Raw genomic sequence first — 19,311 nt, 5'->3', positions numbered from 1 at the left:
AAGGGAAAGGACAATACCCTAGAGACTAACCATATATACTGTTCATATAATCAGGGCCCAGGCCCCTCTCCATCAAGTTAGGACCAGGGATGGGGAGGGCCAGGCATCGGCTGCGGATGACTTGGCAGGTAGACTAATAGGCTCCACCCCCCTCCTTAGCTCAAAAGAATGGAAAGGTTACAGACACTGCTAGAAATTACCGAGCTAGAGCTGGTTTTGAGCTTCTGGTCAACAGATTGCCATACACGGAAGTTTTCAATATTTAACTTAGCCGGTGATTATAATAGCTGTAACTCTGTTGCTCGACAGAAAAACTCTACGGAAAAATTCGCCAGCGATCGCTACACAGGAAGGGGGTGTACTCAACAGCGCCATCTGTCGTTCAGATACCCAGTACTCATTGTAAACAAAGAACTCAATTTTCTCTCTGTCGGGCTACCGGCAAGACCTACTAATTCGCTGTTGCTAACTGGATTTGTTTTCACAACTATTTGGTGAAGTACACTATTCTAGTTTTGAGCTTTCGCTATGCAGGTGTTTTATCTTCATCTTAAAACTTGAACTCGTTTTGGATAGATTTAATTATGGTGACAAAGAGAGTATGGACTTTCTTTCACTTTTAAATGGCCGACCCTTCCCTTAGACGGAAGTGTGTTTAGGCTTTTAGTAATTATCTTATCACGTTATAGATTTTCCTCTATATATTTTATATCTCTCCGCCTTTATTAGGCCTCTTCGATTAACTTTCCATTTTTTATAAACATATAAAAATAAATTTTAATGCTTTGTTTATATAGACCTTTCCTGAGAGTAGGCGGTCCTAACTTGGAAACTGAAGTTAATCAACGTTGAGCCCTTTATATCGTCTTTAGCTTTTAAAGAGCTAAGGATTTAAAACTTTTTAAATGTAATATTTTATGAAAGAATTTCTTTGATAGTCTTCGTACTGTTTTCAAAGATGAACTAACGTTTAGTTTTTTATGCTACGCAGTTGTTGACGTTCAGGACGTTCAACATGTGCTCTATCGTTACGATAGAGAGAGAGTGTATCACGGTTTCACTTTGCAGTAAGAGTAAATCGATTCTGACGTTTTGTTCATTCTTTCTTAGCTTAAATGTTTTAAATTCTAATTTAAAGGAACTTTTTAGTCAAATAACATGTTTTTTGGACGATATATAATTGGGCTCTTCTCTTAGGTGCGTAATCAAGAGAGAAAGAGAGAGAGAGATAGAGACGGAGGGAGAGAGAGGAGAGAAAACGTTCCGTTCAAGCGGGTAACGTTGTTCTCGTGTTACTCACGTCCCTAGTCGCTGTACGGGGAGGAAGGATAAAACGTTTTTAGGTTTTTATTCTCGTCCCCAGGCTATGTGCGGTGAGAGATTGAAAACGTAGTTATATGAACTAGTGTTTAGTCTCTTTCCCAGCCACTGATTTTTCTTTTTATCTTAAAATATGTTTTCGGTTTTTTGCTGGTATTATGAGCTTGCATTATACGACTAATTTTGCAATTACTACCTTTTAATGAAGGGTAGAATTGCGTGTTTCAGGTAGAAATAAGTGCAAAACAGAAAATCGAAGTGATAAAGTGATATGCGCAAAGTGTTACAGTGTTGCGTCCGAGGCGCAAAGTGTTACAGTGTTGCGTCCGAGGGTTCGTCTGTTCCTGCCTGTCGTTCACCTAGTTCGGGACCTCTTACATGCTCCCAAGCCCAGGGGAGAAGTAATGTCAAACGACTTATGGGTTCGAGAGGCCTTGACCAACGAACAGACATTTTCCCTCTATGGTATCGGGTGTATCTTACCAAGATCTCCCCTACCATAAGACGAGAGAGACGTTTCTCCTCGCCATCCGTAGGCTTTTCGCATAAGAAACCTGTCACAAGGTTTCGAAGCCCTTAAGCGAAAGTCAGTCCTTTCAGGACAGGTCCAGCGTCCTGGTTACAGCCATTAGGACAGCTCTGACCCTATGCAGTCATCGGATAACTGCTCGCCGCCTAACAAAAGCTTAACACAGACTCCGAGAGTCTTTTTTTTGTAGGCAAAGTGTTGCGGTCACAGACGTTACCCTCGTCTATTACCACAACCATTTCCGTTGATCCTTAAGGGGTTGTATGGCAAAACATGCAGTATATGCTTGCCTCCCTTATGGAAGACTATTCTGCCGATTAGTCCGTTGAGTCTAGCCGTTTATCTTATCGATATCCTGGCTTTCAGCCAACCTAACGTTCCTTTGTGCTTACTGTTGACGTTGCGTAGCTTAGTCACGTCAGTCAGGTTGTTTAGAACCACACTCGATGCGGTCTCGTGTGGTTTTTCAGCCGCTTTTGGACGTTAGGCCACTGGCTGATGCTCCTGTTGACGTTCAAGACGTTCACTTACAATCGGAGTTGACTTGTTTTGACGCTGTGCGTCAACCTCCGCATTCTAGAGTTGTTTTGACTGCTCAGTCTAGGCAGTCAAAGCAGTCTCGAGTGGACGCTGTGCGTCCTCACGCACCTGTTGTGGTTGACAGTTCAGTTGTTGACAGTTCACAGACTGTCAAGTAGTTACATGACGTTGCGTTCTGGTCCGCTACTAATGCACCAGTGAGAGACTCAGCTTTTATCGGACAAGGTTCCTGTAGATGAGGAAGTTGCTGTTCTCCCTCCTACTGATATTCCCTTGAGGACTCTGTCAGATGGAGAGGAGCCTAAAACTGCTTAGCCTCCTATGGACTTTAATTAAATCATGATGATTTTTTTAAGGATCTTCGTCCGGATCTTTTTGTAACTGCTGCTCCTCGTTCGCCTAAACGTCAGAGCTTACACTAGGCCTAGCTACTTCGAAGCCGTTGTTTTTAAGCTAGTGCTCTCTCGCTCTCCTAGAGAGCGTTACGTTGGCTAGGCGACTGGTTTTTCACCAGGAGGAGTTTGGGGGATACAGCCTTTGCTTTCCCTTCTTTTAAACTGGTTTATAGAGCGAGAGTCTGATATGACACGAGAGAAGTTCTCGGCTTGGGAGTTCATGCCTCTGCCCAGATAGACTTCTCAATTCTGGTAGACTCTCCCTGGCGCCTAGCCAGGAGACGCTCCAAGTTGTTTACAGGTCAACTTCACAGCTGTTGTCGAGCCTTTGAAGTTTTGCTGTACTATTATGTCACGCATAACAAGGCTTTCAGGGATGGTAAACGGTTCCGCCTCAGTCGCTAACCCCGTCTGTTGCCACACCTGCTCCCGTAGACCCTAAATGGGCTTTGCTGCAAGACATGCAGTCCAAGCTTGCGTCCTTGATAGAGGACTTAAATGCGGAGAAGAACCTTCTGGCCAACAACCTTCCAACCGGTCGGTTGTGCGCCCTGTTGACGCTGAGGTAACCTACTCGCGTCTGCCAGTTGAGGTGGTTCCTCCACCGATGCGACCCAGTGTGGGTTGCCAGCCGCACGTTGACGTTAAGCGATGCTCGGAGGTGGTTGTTGACGTTCAGGACGTTCAACAACCAGCAGAGGTGACTTGTTTTGACGCAGTGCGTCAACCTCAGCAACCCGGTAGGGTGTTGACTGCACAACCCAGACGGTCTAGACAGTCTCGGGTTGACGCTGTGCTTCCTCGCGCACCCATGGTTGTTGACAGTTCACAGACTGTGCAGCAGTTCCATGATATTGCGTCCGGCTCCGTCACGCATCCACCAGTGCGACCGGATTCAGCGAGCCAGACGTTGCCCACTCCGTTGCCGTTTCCTTATCAGTTTCGGATGAGGAACCCTCTGATGAGGACGTTGCTGAACAACAAGACGATCAGCCCCCAGCCCTGCTATCCATCCAGAAGATGCTGAAGAAGGAACGCTGCTCAGTCAGGCTGTGGATGAGTCTGGTAGGGACGCTGTCATCCGTGGATCAATTTGTGTCACTAGGAAGACTACACCTCCGTCCTCTTCAATACCATCTAGCTTTTCACTGGAAAAAGGACAAGACGCTAGAAGCGGTCTCGATCCTGGTTTCCGAAAAGATAAAGTCTTGTCTGACTTGGTGAAAGGACAATTTCAACCTAAGAGAGGGTCTTCCCCTGGCTGTTCAGACTCCCAACCACGTTCTCTTCTCGGACGCATCGGACGTAGGCTGGGGTGCGACATTAGACGGTCGGGAATGCTCGGGAATATGGAACTCGAGTCAAAGGACAATGCATATCAACTGCAAGGAGCTACTGGCAGTACGTCTGGCCTGGAAAAGCTTCAGGTCTCTCCTTCAAGGCAAAGTGGTGGAGGTGAACTCGGACAACACCACGGCTTTGTCGTACATCTCCAAGCAAGGAGGGACCTACTCTCTGACGTTGTACGAGATCACAAGGGACCTCCTCACCTGGTCAAAAGGTCTAAACATATCACTAGTAACGAGGTTCATCCAAGGTAATTTGAATGTCATGGCAGATTGTCTCAGTCGGAAGGGACAAATAATTCCAACAGAATGGACCCTCCACAAGGATGTATGCAAGAGACTTTGGGCCACCTGGGGCCAGCCAACCATAGATCTCTTCGCAACCTCGATGACCAAGAGGCTCCCAATATTTTGCTCACCAATCCCGGACCCAGCAGCAGTTCATATAGATGCCTTTCTCCTAGATTGGTCACATCTAGATCTATATGCATTCCCTCCGTTCAAGATTGTCAACAAGGTACTGCAGAAGTTCGCCTCTCACGAAGGGACAAGGTTGACGCTAGTTGCTCCCCTCTGGCCCGCGAGAGAATGGTTCACCGAGGTACTTCGATGGCTAGTAGACGTTCCCAGAACACTTCCCCTAAGGGTGGACCTTCTACGTCAGCCACACGTAAAGAAGGTACACCAAGGCCTCCACGCTCTTCGTCTGACTGCCTTCAGACTATCGAAAGACTCTCGAGAGCTAGAGGTTTTTCGAAGGAGGCAGCCAGAGCGATTGCTAGAGCAAGGAGAACATCCACCCTTAGAGTCTACCAATCGAAGTGGGAAATCTTCAGAAACTGGTGCAAGTCAGTATCCGTATCCTCGACCAGTACCTCTGTAACTCAAATAGCTGACTTCCTCTTATATCTGAGGAAAGAACGATCTCTTTCAGCTCCCACTATCAAGGGTTACAGAAGCATGTTGGCATCAGTCTTCCGTCACAGAGGCTTAGATCTTTCCAACAATAAAGATCTACAGGACCTCCTTAAGTCTTTTGAGACCACGAAGGAGCGTCGTTTGGTTACACCTGGTTGGAATTTAGACGTGGTACTAAGATTCCTTATGTCAGACAGGTTCGAGCCGCTACAATCAGCCTCCCTGAAAGATCTCACCTTAAAGACACTTTTCCTGGTATGCTTAGCCACAGCTAAAAGAGTCAGTGAGATTCATGCCTTCAGCAAGAACATCGGATTCTCATCTGAAACGGCTACATGTTCTCTACAACTTGGTTTTCTAGCCATAAACGAGCTGCCTTCTCGACCTTGGCCAAAATCGTTCGATATTCCAAGCTTATCGTATGGTTGGAAATGAACTAGAAAGAGTCTTATGCCCTGTAAGAGCTCTTAAGTTCTATTTAAAACGAACTAAACCTTTACGAGGCCCGTCTGAAGCTTTATGGTGTTCAGTTAAGAAACCATCTTTGCCTATGTCAAAGAATGCTTTATCCTATTTTATCAGACTGTTAATACGAGAAGCTCATTCCCATCTGAATGAGGAAGACCAAGCTTTGCTGAAGGTAAGGACACACGAAGTTAGAGCTGTCGCAACTTCCGTGGCCTTTAAACAAAATAGATCTCTGCGAAGTATAATCGACGCAACCTATTGGAAAAGCAAGTCAGTGTTCGCGTCTTTTTATCTTAAGGATGTCCAGTCTCTTTACGAGAACTGCTACACTCTGGGACCATTCGTAGCAGCGAGTGCAGTAGTGGGTGAGGGCTCAACCACTACAATTCCCTAATTCCATAACCTTTTTAATCTTTCTCTTGAAATGTTTTTATTGTTGTTTTTGGGTTGTCCGGAAGGCTAAGAAGCCTTTCGCATCCTAGTTGATTTGGCGGGTGGTCAAAGTCATTTCTTGAGAAGCGCCTAGATTAGAGGTTTTGATGAGGTCCTGTTGTATGGGTTGCAACCCTTGATACTTCAGCTCCTAGGGGTCGCTCAGCATCCTAAGAGGATCGCGAGGCTCCGTAAGGAAGACGTACTTAAAAAGGCAGAGTAATTGTTCAAGTCGACTTCCTTACCAGGTACCTATTTATTTTGTTTAGTTAATTTGATAACTTCTAAAATGAAATAAAAATTCTTAGCTCATATGATGTAAACATATTTTGCTGGTCTCTACCCACCCCCCTGGGTGTGAATCAGCTATTATAATCACCGGCTAAGTTAAATATTGAAAAATGTTATTTTGATAATAAAATAAATTTTTGAATACTTACCCGGTGATTATAAATTAAAGGACCCTCCCTTCCTCCCCAATAGAGACGCAGTGGACCGAGGAGAAAATTGAGTTCTTTGTTTACAATGAGTACTGGGTATCTGAACGACAGATGGCGCTGTTGAGTACACCCCCTACCTGTGTAGCGATCGCTGGCGAATTTTTCCGTAGAGTTTTTCTGTCGAGCAACAGAGTTGCAGCTATTATAATCACCGGGTAAGTATATTCAAAAATTTATTTTATTATCAAAATAACATTTTTCAATTGGCTACCGATTGCCATACACGGAAGTTTTCAATTGGCTACCTTAACCCTAAAGAGAAATTTGTTTAGTTTCATTATTAGCCAAGCCTACCATAGATTTAAAGGTACTCCATACACTATATAAGAGTAGGGTTTGTGTAGACAAGATTACACTTGAAATAGGCAAAATTGCTTTATTAATTATAATTAGAAAGAGTTAATGGCTTTGATTTTACAGCATTTCGTTTTACATTGCCAAATTGTCTTGTTTTTGCAAGAGAGATGCTAAGTTAATAATAAATTTAATATATTTATTTATTAATGGATACCTTCTAATTCATATTCTTTCCTGAAATGAAGATTCAGCATGTTTTCAGAATATAGTAGTATTGACTAAACTCTAGCTTACAGCACTTATCACAAGACAGTATATCATAAGTAGAATAAGTGGTTTGTGTTCAAGGAACATTAAAATGTATTCTGTGTTTTTTAATTATTGTCTTTTTTTTTTGAAGTTTATCCTTTTATGTCTTAAAATATGTCTTGATTTGTCTGGTGAAGGTAACTATCATTTTCTTCTCTCTTATTGTCTTAAGTTCTGGAAGACTGTTAGTTGTAAGTACTGAATATGAAGAAGTACAGAAAAATAGTAAGTACAAGGCCAAAAAAGTTTCAGGCGTGGTCATCAGTTGAAGCTTTGGTTACTACAAACAAGATTTTTTTTTTTTTTTTTGTGAGAAATGAGCTTATTTACATGAAATTTTAGCAGTTCTTCAAAATTTTAAAGGCATCTTGGTTACTACCATTAAAATTATTGATAAGATACATAATTTCTATAGAAAGGATATTAGAGAAGGTGGTTACACAAATTCACTTGAAGTACTTTTTGACATCTTTTACATTGGTATGGAAATGCTTTATTCATTAGCCTACTTGGGCAGGTTTTGAATTTCAGGGAAGGGAAAATCCCATGTAAGATAACTGAAATTTACTGATTTTGAAGACCATTCATGTACTGCATGCATTTCCTCATAACTTCTCTCTACTAAGAGGTCAATAATTTTTGAAGGACCATCTAGGATGTTTATCATGTATGTAATGTGGTGATTACAGCTTCTCTTACTCATAGTTCAAGTTTTTCATAGAATTCATGGTCATTTATATCCTAATCAAATCTTAAAATTTTGTGGTCACTTTTCATAATCTTCATTTTGTGTGTTGGCTCCCATGTTTGCATTACCTGGGTACTACGACCCCTATGTACCAATACTACATCTCTGCTCTCTGTACTAATGGGAGATTATCATTACCAGGTATACCTCCATTTCATTAATGTTGCTTTACTTTGATTGACATCTCAACATAGTTTTCCACATTAATTTGTTCTCTTTCCTATCATATTACATTTTAGGCATAAAAGATCCACTACTTAGATACAGTATTTTGTAAAATGTTTTGTGGCTATTTGTTGTACTACATTCAATCTGTCACCATTCTTACAGCTGTCACATGGTCATTCTCATGATAGGACCTTTTTCCCCCAGATATCATCCTCTGATTCTTGCACCATAACTAGGGCATCTGTATATAGTTGTTCTTAGAAGCTTAGTTCTTTATATGTATATGTACCGTAGCTTCCTCCTTTACTATTATAAACAATGTGTTCTGTTGTATCCTTCATGGCCATCAATATTGGTATTAAATTCTTAGGATAAACCTGCTTCACTCTATTCTTAATGTACATTAGTTGTGTGGTTAAGTACATATAACTTCATTGACTTGGTGAGTCCAGTTCTTTCTTTATTGTTATGTCCTCCTGTTCATATTTCTCCAACATCCACAGATATGTAGGATAGTATTATCTCTTTATCTTAGCATTTTACTTTTCCTGTACAGTAGTTGACTTTATAAAGACACTTTGTATTTATGACCCATGTCACTAATGTTAAATTTTTTCAGCATTTCTAATTCCTCCTTTCTAAATTTTTAAAGCATGCTTAAAGGAATAATCTTCTTTCATAATCTTTATTTTACTGTAAATCCTTTTTTTTTGCACTGATTGAAACTTTAGGCTTTCCTTATCATGTCTCCAGTCTTCCTTCATTTATTTTTTATGTTTAAGCTTATGGATGACAGGCATGCATGCGGTTTTGTTTCCATTTTGGTTTGGTGCTTTTATAAATCTCAGTTGAAGGTCCTTTTAAGCATCTCTTATGTATTTTCTCCACCTGTTCTCATTATGGCAAAATGATAACCCAGGACCCAGTGCTGGGTCATGGCCCAAATTCATAAATACTTCCCATATTATTATGCCAACATTTTCATTCCTTTTAATAAATGTAGAAGAGTTTTAAAGTACTGTTTCCATCGTACTAGTACATTACATTGCTTTATATCTCCAATCATGTAAACAAATTACATGTCTCACTCGGTAATTTTTGTAATAATAGTACTGTATACAGTAAAACCTAATTTTCTTGAAAAATAGTCTTCATTATTAAAGGAATTAGTATGCATTATGAATTGGGTAAAATGAATATAGTAGGATTTCATATACAGTACAGGGGGCTGTCAGTCTACGGTTACTGTACTGTGTATATTTGACATAGAATTTATTCATATATTTAGCATATCTGAACTTTCTTCCACTACAGACTTATTGAGTTAGTTAAGTTTTTCCATGCTTGTATTAGTGCCAAGGCTTCTTATACCCATGCAATTCTTGAAAGCAAAGGTGCTGTATTGGATAATAGCTATATATATGTCAGAAGAAATTAACTTATAGTTCATTGACGGCTTTTTGTCATTAATATAGACAACTTTTCCAAAGAAATTTTTTAGTAATGATTTATGATTAGGATATTTCTTTACTTTTTTAGGATGGTGAAAATAATTTTTAGACAAGGTATGATAATGGATATTGATACAAAATATGTTGTACCACCATAAAGGAAACTTGGCCAAAAATATATATGCATGTTAGTCTACACGGATAACATTACTTGGAAATTAGGTTTTTCTTTGGCAAGTCCTGAAATTGACAAATTTTTAGTGTACTGTATTATGGTGAATTATTTCTAATACCATGTCTGTTTACCATTATGCTGTCATAGGTTAACTTTTTCAACAATATTCTTATTGATAGTTGGTTCTACAGTTTTTTTTAATTTTCAATATACAATGCAGATAGTCATGTGCGTTGGCTAGCCTATTTATTTTTAGAGTTATAGATTAACCACATTTTAGACATTTGGGTGACATCAAAAATAAAATTTTCATAATAAAATTTATTATTCCTCTTTCAGAAGCTTGGTTTATTGATGTTTACCACTAAAATAAAAAGGTTATCTTTCCTTTCAATAGATACTTACTTATAGTAAAGTAATGACATTTGCGGTAAAATAGCAAGAGGCGAAGTGCCTTGGGTTCTTTGTTATTCAATTTTGAAGTAAAAAAGAAGAGGGTGGTCATGTATATGAACATAGGAGTGTATAGAATTAAAAAAAATAGTTGAAATTCTCTCTATTTCTATGAATCTTCCCCGATAGTTCATGTTGCTTACCCCCACACACTGGTGGAGTTGGGATGCCTGTGAAGGAAAGCGATAGGTCAAAAATAAAATTAAATTGTATATAACAATAAATTTTTATGCTCATTGGTCTTAGATTGATAAATCAGCCATTTTGACAGCAAGTAATTTCAAAATACTTCTTGAAATGTGGGACTTCAGGGTGTTGTTCTAAAGATATTTGAAATATTTCACAAGCCTCCTCAGAGACAGAATTATGAAAAAGGTCGGATAATCCAAAATTAAAATCAAATCCTGAACGTCTGCAAATTTCTTCAAATTTGTCCAAATTAACAGCAGCCTCCTTATGTGGAACAGAGTTGTACTCCTTTGGTTTCGAACGTGTTCTAGTGACAACATACAGTATGTCTGAAAACCCTTCTGTGGTCTGCCCTGCTACCATTATTGATTTGTGGTCTAACTTCATATTATCAAGGGTTAATAAATATCTAATACTAAATATCTGCAAATAAGCTCTTTAGGTCCTTTGAAACTTGAAGTAACCATTAATTGAAGTTAAATCCTTGAAACTAATCATATACAGTTTATAGTAACTTTAAATACACCATATCAAAAGAGTTAAAAAAAAATTTCATTGAGATACAGTATTTATAATAATCTACAATGTCCTTGCTGATGGATACAAAGGCAGGAAACATATTATAATCATGGACTACACTATATTGAAAATTATCTCTTTATGATAAAAGACTGTAGCACAGCCTTACTTTGAATTCAAGATTATATACATATCTAATCCAAGACAAACCACACACCTTAAGTAACTTATTAGGATATTATTGAATAATTTATCTTGGTCTAATTTATTTAAGTCTTTTTTAATAATCTCTCTCAAAGACTACAAAACTTTTTTTAATTTACTGCTTACTTAGTACGAGAACTGATGTGTATGAGATGAAGATACTTGTTTTAAGTAATTAATCAGCTTTAGCTGAAATGTCACCAAGAACATTAACCAGACAAGAGAATCATACAATATGAAGCTCCATCCATTAAGGAAAAACGAGGATGCATAGGAATTCTTACTTAAGCGAGAGGAGGAATGTATGGATTGAGACTGTTGTACCAACTCTGGTATCTGCCTTGCCATCTAATTGTCTAAAAGTGTGACTAGAAATGTGGGAATGCAAGGGTTTAGCAGCAGAAAGATCTTGAGTAATTAAAGGAATAAAGCCTCTGTGAGTGTCTCAACTGTAAGACGCAGTGAACATTCAAAACCCTTAATGAATGAAACACCATTACCACTAGACTTGACTATGGAAGCTGGGGTACGGTAAGCAACCGGGTGCACAAGTCAGACTTGATGCCAGCAAGTGAAGACTTCTTGGCTTCCTGAGATTAACAACGGAAGCTAATTAAGTTTAGAGCTTTTAAAGCTCCTTGGTAACAAAACTTGGCTGGTTAAATGTGTATTATGACAACGGTGCTGGCGTGTCTCACAGTCTGGAAGGGATGTCTTACAATTACCAAATCAACAGGATAGTCGAATAACAAAGAATCCCTGGCACTTCCTATCTTTTCATTAACTGTTAGTGTCTCGCATTACTCTGCTTGACATGTGTCTATTTAAAGAAAATGGTATACATTTTCTTAAAATTTTACAGATAAACAATAAGCACAGCTTCTGGTGAAAAAGCAATATGAACACCAGGGGAGGTTAATAGAAATAATAGAATATTATCCACTTGTGGTATAGGTAATAAATCTGATAACCAAGATGAGTGTGTACTGTCATTTAGGAGGTTGATACAATATAATTATATACTGTAGTGCATAAGTTTCCACAAATTATTTTAACTTGTACCTAAATATATTGATTAATTTATGATATTTGCAGAGGATCTCGAGACGACATGATAGCAGCAGCTCAGGGGTCTGTTCGATCAGGAAAAGACATACTAGTGGATGCTGAACAGCCACCAGCATCTGCTTGATTCCCCGACAGATTTTTTTTTTTTTTTTTATATTAGAAACAAAACCTTCCAACCCTTGCTTGGGTAGCGAAAAGTGAAACTTATTTTTTTGGCCCACTAACTGTAGTTTACATTTACCAGTAAATGAATGAAGGGAGCAGAATGTAACCTTGTATTTATACACGTATTTGTGCCATTTGAATGACTGAAACACTTGTTTATGTATTGTATCAGTAAATGTATTTTTGGTAAGCATTTCTTCTAAATCAACGGTGACATGTATTTTATTGTACTTGCATAATTTTAGACCATCAAAAATATTCTGGATGACACTAAGGTATACCTATAGAACTAAGGAGTATTTTTTTATTTTTGACAGAGTAACTGAGAGATGCTTGGTTTTGAATTATTGAGCAAGCTTTAAATTGTAACAATAAACCTTGTGCTATTTTCCTGGACATTAATTTATCACAGGAACAACAGGAAAAGTATATATATACAATTATATATTTTACAGTGCTGGTGGGCTATCATGAGGATGTATCTAGTTTACGAATGCATTTTTCTGTAAAGAACTTGAGAAACTGCCTTTTCTGAGTGCAAAATATCTAGACACAAGGATTGAGTGACTCCAGTAGGTGCATGAAGTTAAACTACTGATGTAAGTGCATGTTTTAGAAAAGAAATAACCACATCTGTTTTCATACGAGTGCTGCTGATGAGATCATGTTTCTAAACTGTAACTAGCTGGCTATGCAGAATTTTGGTTATCTAATGGTATATGAGATTGTGAATTATGCAGTATATGTATAAGAATTTTGAAGACTAGTTCATGAAAATTATGGCCATTCCTTCCATACTCCTTCCATTTTTAAGTTCAATCTTTAGATGCATTTTTCAGTTTGGCAAAATTTTCATCCAAAAATGTAAAATGTCACGCATGCATAAGCAGCCTACTGGGTAGACGATCATTGCCAATCACTGCCCGGATTACACTAATAACAGACATTAATCTGGTTGTAGCATGTGGTGCCCCATTTATCGCGAAACTTTATATTGTTTGATGCAGGTGTTTAATGAAATACCGCTATTGAAAATAGTCTTGTCCCGTGTGTCAAAAGATTCCTTATACTATTCAATCTTATTATTGATATCAAATAGTTTAATCAGTCTACTTGAGTTAGTCTTAACTCTTACAAGGGTGGCCTGAAGGGTTTCTTTGTATGAATATATTGGTTCTTATTTGATATACTGTATAGTAACTTCCAAAGAATTTAATGATTGGATGTATTAAAAATGTTTGAAAATTGTGACAAAAAAATTTGAATTTCTTTCATTATAACTGATGGATTCAGTATACCAGTAGCAGTGCCAATTCTTTTTCAAATTATGAGTTTGATTGTTTGAAAATAATGTATAAATAATTTTTAGTATTTGTTCATTAATTAATGCAGAAAGAGAAATCTTCTTCCTACAAAGTTCTCAATCTTTTTCTCATTTTCAAGAAATGTAAACGTCATTATTTTTCATATCTAAGTTGCTTTTGTGATCAGAATCAAAGTTTAAGTCCAAATTTTCTTCTTTTTTTCCCCATAACTTTTTTCTTGTTTTCAGTTTTTTCATGGCAATTTTACATAGTCATTGTAATGGTATGTGGTAGATTTTGATAAATCATTTAACAAATTTCAGTAAGCTTCATATCTGTATATTGCACAGTATTGATTCATTAAGGTCCAGCTACACATTTTTTTGTCATTTAAAGTTGTTTGCATTAAAAAGCATGGAAATTCACATCTTAAGTAATGTTTTTGAACCACTACTTAGGACCATTATGAGAGCAGTATTAATGGAAAGTGACTTATTTTGTGTTATGACTCTTTACTTATTTGAATTACTGCTGAAAGATAAAATAACCCTGTTTTTGGAGTACATTATACCCAAGAATATTTTATTAGGCTGTGGATTTTGATGTTACTTTTAAAGCTTACCAGTTTGAATTTTTTTGTTAAGTTTTATTTTAAGTGCATACACGGCACTATTCAGTATAGAATTATTTCAAAATAGGCAATTTTTTTTTATATATGATGTAGCTTGCTCTTGCCGCCTGGTTCCCAGGAGTCTTTCTTGTTCTCTGTTGTAAGCACTGCTCAAGCACTTGTCCTTGAACCCATTTATTCTTTATAGCTCTGGATAGAGTATTTTTTATTGAAAAGAGAGACTTTTTACAGCTTACCAAAAATAGTCACTAAAAGGATGCTTTAATGAGCTGTCACGCATCTTGTAAAAATCCTATTAAAAAGAAATGGATATCTAAATTCAGGCAAGCTTTTTAATTATGGTACTTTTATTTTCAAAAACACAAATACAGTGTATATGAGTACAGTATAACCATGTAATTGCTTCTTAGTACTTTGCCTTTAATTTGGGGTGTATAGTATTTTTTATATATATATATTTCTTTGTACTTAAAAGATTTTTTGATGCGTATATTATTAGGACAAACACTTCAGAAAGTGAAAGGTCCACAGAATATTTTCTAAGTACATTTATTTGTTATAGCAAGTCTTGTTTAACTCACTTTATAACTTTACTACTTTACACTTTTATATTTGATAATCAATTTAATCTATTTGAGTAAACATAAGCTGGCAGAATAAGAAGACACAAATTCACTCTTCTGCCCTTTCATCTTCTGTATGTAGGTCATTTCCCTGTTTTTCTTCTTAAAAATTAATCTGCCATTATGCTCTGCCTCATCTTGTCTTGTATGGTAACATGAGCTAGAATTATGGATACCTTTCTCATGCATCTCTTGTTGATGATGATTTATGTACTTTTTAAATCGGTGTCCCCTCCTAACACACAGGGATGACGAACATGGATTATCATCTTGTGATATTCTAAAACAGTTTTAATTTTTTTTACTCTCGAGTTGCTCCATATTTTCAAAAAGGTGGCTTTTAATATTTCTGCCAGAATGCTAAGGTTTTTTTTTTTTTTTTCAAATTATTACATATACCAGTATAATTTATTTATTTTCTTTTGAGTATTTTCAAAGGGAATTATTGCTGTAAAAATCTTGTTCTTCAGTCAAGGTATGAGGTTCACCCATGCATTGCACAGCATTTCAAGAAGTTGTGCCTTGTTATGATAGTTCTAAAGTTGAACATATATTCAAACAAATGTTAGTGCGAATATTTTCGGTAATGTTTTTCCTAGTTTCAAATTAGTTCATTGTTGTACCAGAAACGTCTGCGGATTGTTCCTTTTTGTAATGATAGTTAGCCGTGCTGTATATATTTGCTCTTGCTTCCTCTACATTAGGCATTTGCATAACTTTGAGTTTTATAGAAATGTCTTAGTTAGGCTGTGAGTTTTTGACATTTTTTAAGTGTTACGAAATCTTGATTTTGTACCTTTTACATATAGAAATGCCAGAAACCCCCCCCCCCCCACAAAAGAGGTGTTAGTATACTATTTATGCATAGTTTTGGAGAAATGATAATTTATAAAAGTGCCTCCCTTTACTGTACTGATGTCACCTCATTCTTTATGATTAGAAAATTTATGTATGATTATAAATAATTATGATATAGCCAAATATTGTTGAAGTAATTTTAGCCAAGATTTCACTGAATCTAATTTCTGGTAAAGTAACTTAAAGCGGAATTCATTTTCCCAGGGATATTGTCATTGAGTAGAATATCCGAGCACAGTGCTGTCGTAAATGTCATTAATATTGGTAAAAATTCAAATAATTTTTATTTCAGATAGGAAATTATTATAATTCAGACTTCCAAACAAATTATTTGGCAGATATGATTTATTTTGATCATGAAAAATTATTATTCACATTGCTTATCTGATATAAGAAGTTTTGCTGACGGTAGAGGGTATTCCATTAAACTGCATATCATGAAAGCTAGATTTCTAGTTTTATTTTATATGTGCTTTGTACTGTAGATACTGAAAGCTAAAACTAAACATGGTCATTATGATGGAGATAACTGTTAAAGTATAGATTCTATAGAGCACCAAAATCCTTATCTCATTGGATCTTGTTACCAACTTTTACTAGAGAGAATTTGGTATTTTTACCAATATGTGAAAGCATTATGCTTTCTCATTTTGGTATAGTGTGTGGATTGAGTTTATTAGTTGTATATTCAAGAAATTGTTCATTGTTGGATAATGTAGTAAATTCTAATCTGTTAATAGAAGCATGAACAAATATATACACTTGTGCATGAATTTATATTTCCTTTGGCAGTGCCACAAAGATCTGATATCAATGGCTAGTATGGAAGGATTGTGCAATTAGTGTACAATTGGCAGTTATTAAAGTTAACACCAAGGTATATATTAATTAATGTCTGAAACATTTTACTGTCATGTATGAAATTGCAAAATGAAAAAAAAAAAAATCATTCCATACCATTTATGCTTTGTGTCAAATTGTAAAGCGGATTTGTTTTGAAGTTATTAATAGTATTGTAACCAATTTAGAATTGTTTTATCAGATACTGTATATGAATTTTGTATCGGAGTACTTGACATCTTTTTGAGCCTTTAATTTGAAATGGTGTACTTATACTTTAATACAGAATTATGGTAAAGAATCTATGTTTACTGGAGTTGTTATAAAGGACCGATTCCTGCATATGTTATGAAAATGTTGTATGTATGATGTGTTAATAGTAGGCATGTATCCATTAAAGAGACTGTAAGATACTGTACATTTGTGTAAGTCTAATTGTGTCAGTCAGATGTAAATAATACAGTAGTTAGGTATCTGATGTTATTGGTAATACAATTCAGGAACTATTAGCTTATTGGTATATGATCTGCTTTCCAGCATCTAGTAAAAAGGAGTTTTTTTCCTCTGTGACAAAGGCTGCCTTCAAAGATTATTCCCGGTGGTGGATTTTTCCATGTTGCTTGTGTATAAAGTCTCTTAAGAGTTCCAATTCTCCACTAACACATAGTGGCCTGGATTGACTTGCCATTGGTGTACTTGTTAATAAAAAGGAAAGCCTTTGTTATATAAGGTTTTTTTTAGTTTGGTAATTTTGGAACATTAGAATGCCTTGTTTGGGAGTCAGGCACCTATGCTTAATGTCTTGCATTTTTCAGTTCAATGTACATTAAACACTGACAACTTCTTAACCTTCTGTAACTGACAAATAATATGGAAAAGGGCCATTTATTTGTAATAGTCTTTTTTTAGTTTTGTAGACAACGGCATTATTTTAGTGTAAAGCCCTTGTTTTTAGTTTCTTTAGGTGGCTTTTTGAAAATGTTGCACCATGTTTATTGTTCATTAAGCAAAATGTGAATTTGTGTAAAGTTATTTAGTGGTACCCAATAAAGTGGATCGATTTATTATCGTTTCAAACAAATTTCCATTCATCTAGATATAAATGAAAAAAAGGCAGAAGTTAGGACCTTAGGAATACAAATCAGGACTTACAGTAAACTTTTTGGTTCATCCAGCTGTGAAGAGCCTATATAGTTTATATGGTTCATGGAATATTTAGTTGGCAGGTTTCCTGTAAAGCTGGATCTACTGAAATGAAGTGGGACAAACATAAATTTGTTTATTAGAAGTGGAAGTCCCTCACTTCAGTTGCCCAGTAAATTGATATGGATGGGTTTGCTCTCAGCAAGAAAGAACTGTATGAAGAGGGTAGGATAGGTTTCTATTTTAAGTCGGTCAGGGTTTCCTAGAACTGTATGAAGAGGGTAGGATAGGTTTCTATTTTAAGTCGGTCAGGGTTTCCTAGACGAAGAGTGGATCGGTTAAGTTTTTATTGGAAGCTTGTTTAGAAAGGTGGAGTTAGGCCTATTTTCAGGTCAAGCTCATGGTGTGTCTCCACAAAACCATGTAGTTCCCATCGGGCAAATATATACCAGACCAGGATGGTTGTGATGTCAGAGGTGGATAAACAAAGACATAGATATGGCAACAGTGCTGCTAAATCTAGCTTAGCCCCATGCCCAACTTGTACACAAGGATAAGTTGAAAACCCTTGTTTACACACAGGTACTCAACTCTGTCAATGTTTGGGCTTGAGTCGCCACTGGAGAGATCTCATCCTCAGGCGGCCATGGGGAACTAGACAGGCCGGTGATGAAAGGTTACCAAGGAGGCGTAACCACGTCTGGAAGTTCTTCTCGTCTGAGAAAGGGTCTTGCGACCTTCCTCAGCCTTGCTATTCTGTCGTCTGATGGGAAGGCTTTGTGGAGATTGGTGTCTATTATCATGCCTAGGTATATGAGTCTCTGCATAGGAAGCAGGGAGGACTTCTCGAGATTTACCATGATCCCCAGATCTTGGCAAAGCCTCAGAAGTTTGTCTCAATGTTGAAGGGTTGACACAGAGTCTGCTAGGATTAGCCAGTCGTCCAGATAACGAAGGAGACGGATACCAATCCTGGGTGCAAAAGATGACACTTTGGTGAAAACTTGAGGTGCTGTGGAAAGACCAAGTACAGCATCTTGAACTGGTATTTCCTGTTGATTAGGTTGAACCTCAAGTACTTCCTTGAAGAAGGATGGACTGGGATCTGGAAGTACGCGTCCTTTAGGTCCAGTGTGCACATGAAGTCCTGTGGTCTTACCACTAGTCTGACCGTGTCTGCTGTCTCCATGCTGAACGGAGTTTGTTTGACAAACTTGTTCAGAGGTGAGAGGTCAATGACTGGTCTCCAGCCTCCAGACGCCTTTCTTACAAGAAAGAGTCGACTGAAGAAGCCTGGGAACCCATCGAGGACCTCCTGGAGAGTGCCATTCTTCAACAGGGTCTGGACTTCTGCCCGAAGGGCCAGCCCCTTTGCTGATCCCATGGCAAAGAAGTCTATACACTCTGGATTCCTGGTCAGGGGAGGGAGAGATGTTATGAACGGGACGCGATATCCTAGACGAATCACGGAGATTGTCCAGGTTTCGGCCCCGAGTTGCTTCCACCTGTCCGAGCAACTATGTATGCATCCCCTACTGGTGAACAAGCAGGGGGAGTGCCTATCCTAGCGTTTGCGGCCTCAGCTGCTCCCTCTAGGATATTTTCCTCCCCTGGAGGACTTAGTGCCTTTCCCGTCTTTGGCAGGAAAGGGCTTCTTAGACACCGTGGTCTTCGCTGCTGTCTTGCTCGTCTTGGTCTTGGCTGGACGGGACTGCTGA

General features: G+C 37.7%; 1 protein-coding gene across 4 annotated transcripts in view; it reads left to right on the top strand.

Moving 5' to 3' along the window:
• LOC137654742 (calcium channel flower-like) overlaps positions 1–17,514 on the top strand; it is a 70,181-nt gene extending 52,667 nt beyond the window's left edge. For all 4 annotated transcript variants that reach the window (XR_011046706.1, XM_068388659.1, XM_068388657.1 and 1 more), the window contains one exon: positions 12,057–17,514. Coding sequence is in view for 1 of the 4 variants with exons in the window: in XM_068388659.1 (XP_068244760.1) it covers positions 12,057–12,153 (97 nt within the window). In the remaining 3 variants the exon portion in view is untranslated. The remainder of the gene's footprint in view (positions 1–12,056) is intronic.
• The last annotated feature ends 1,797 nt before the right edge of the window (positions 17,515–19,311 follow it).

Source organism: Palaemon carinicauda, chromosome 15 (genome assembly GCF_036898095.1).
Source record: "Palaemon carinicauda isolate YSFRI2023 chromosome 15, ASM3689809v2, whole genome shotgun sequence".
NCBI lineage: Eukaryota > Metazoa > Arthropoda > Malacostraca > Decapoda > Palaemonidae > Palaemon > Palaemon carinicauda.
The sequence above is the reverse complement of the archived record's forward strand: the minus strand, read 5'-3'. Positions and strand labels throughout refer to the sequence as shown.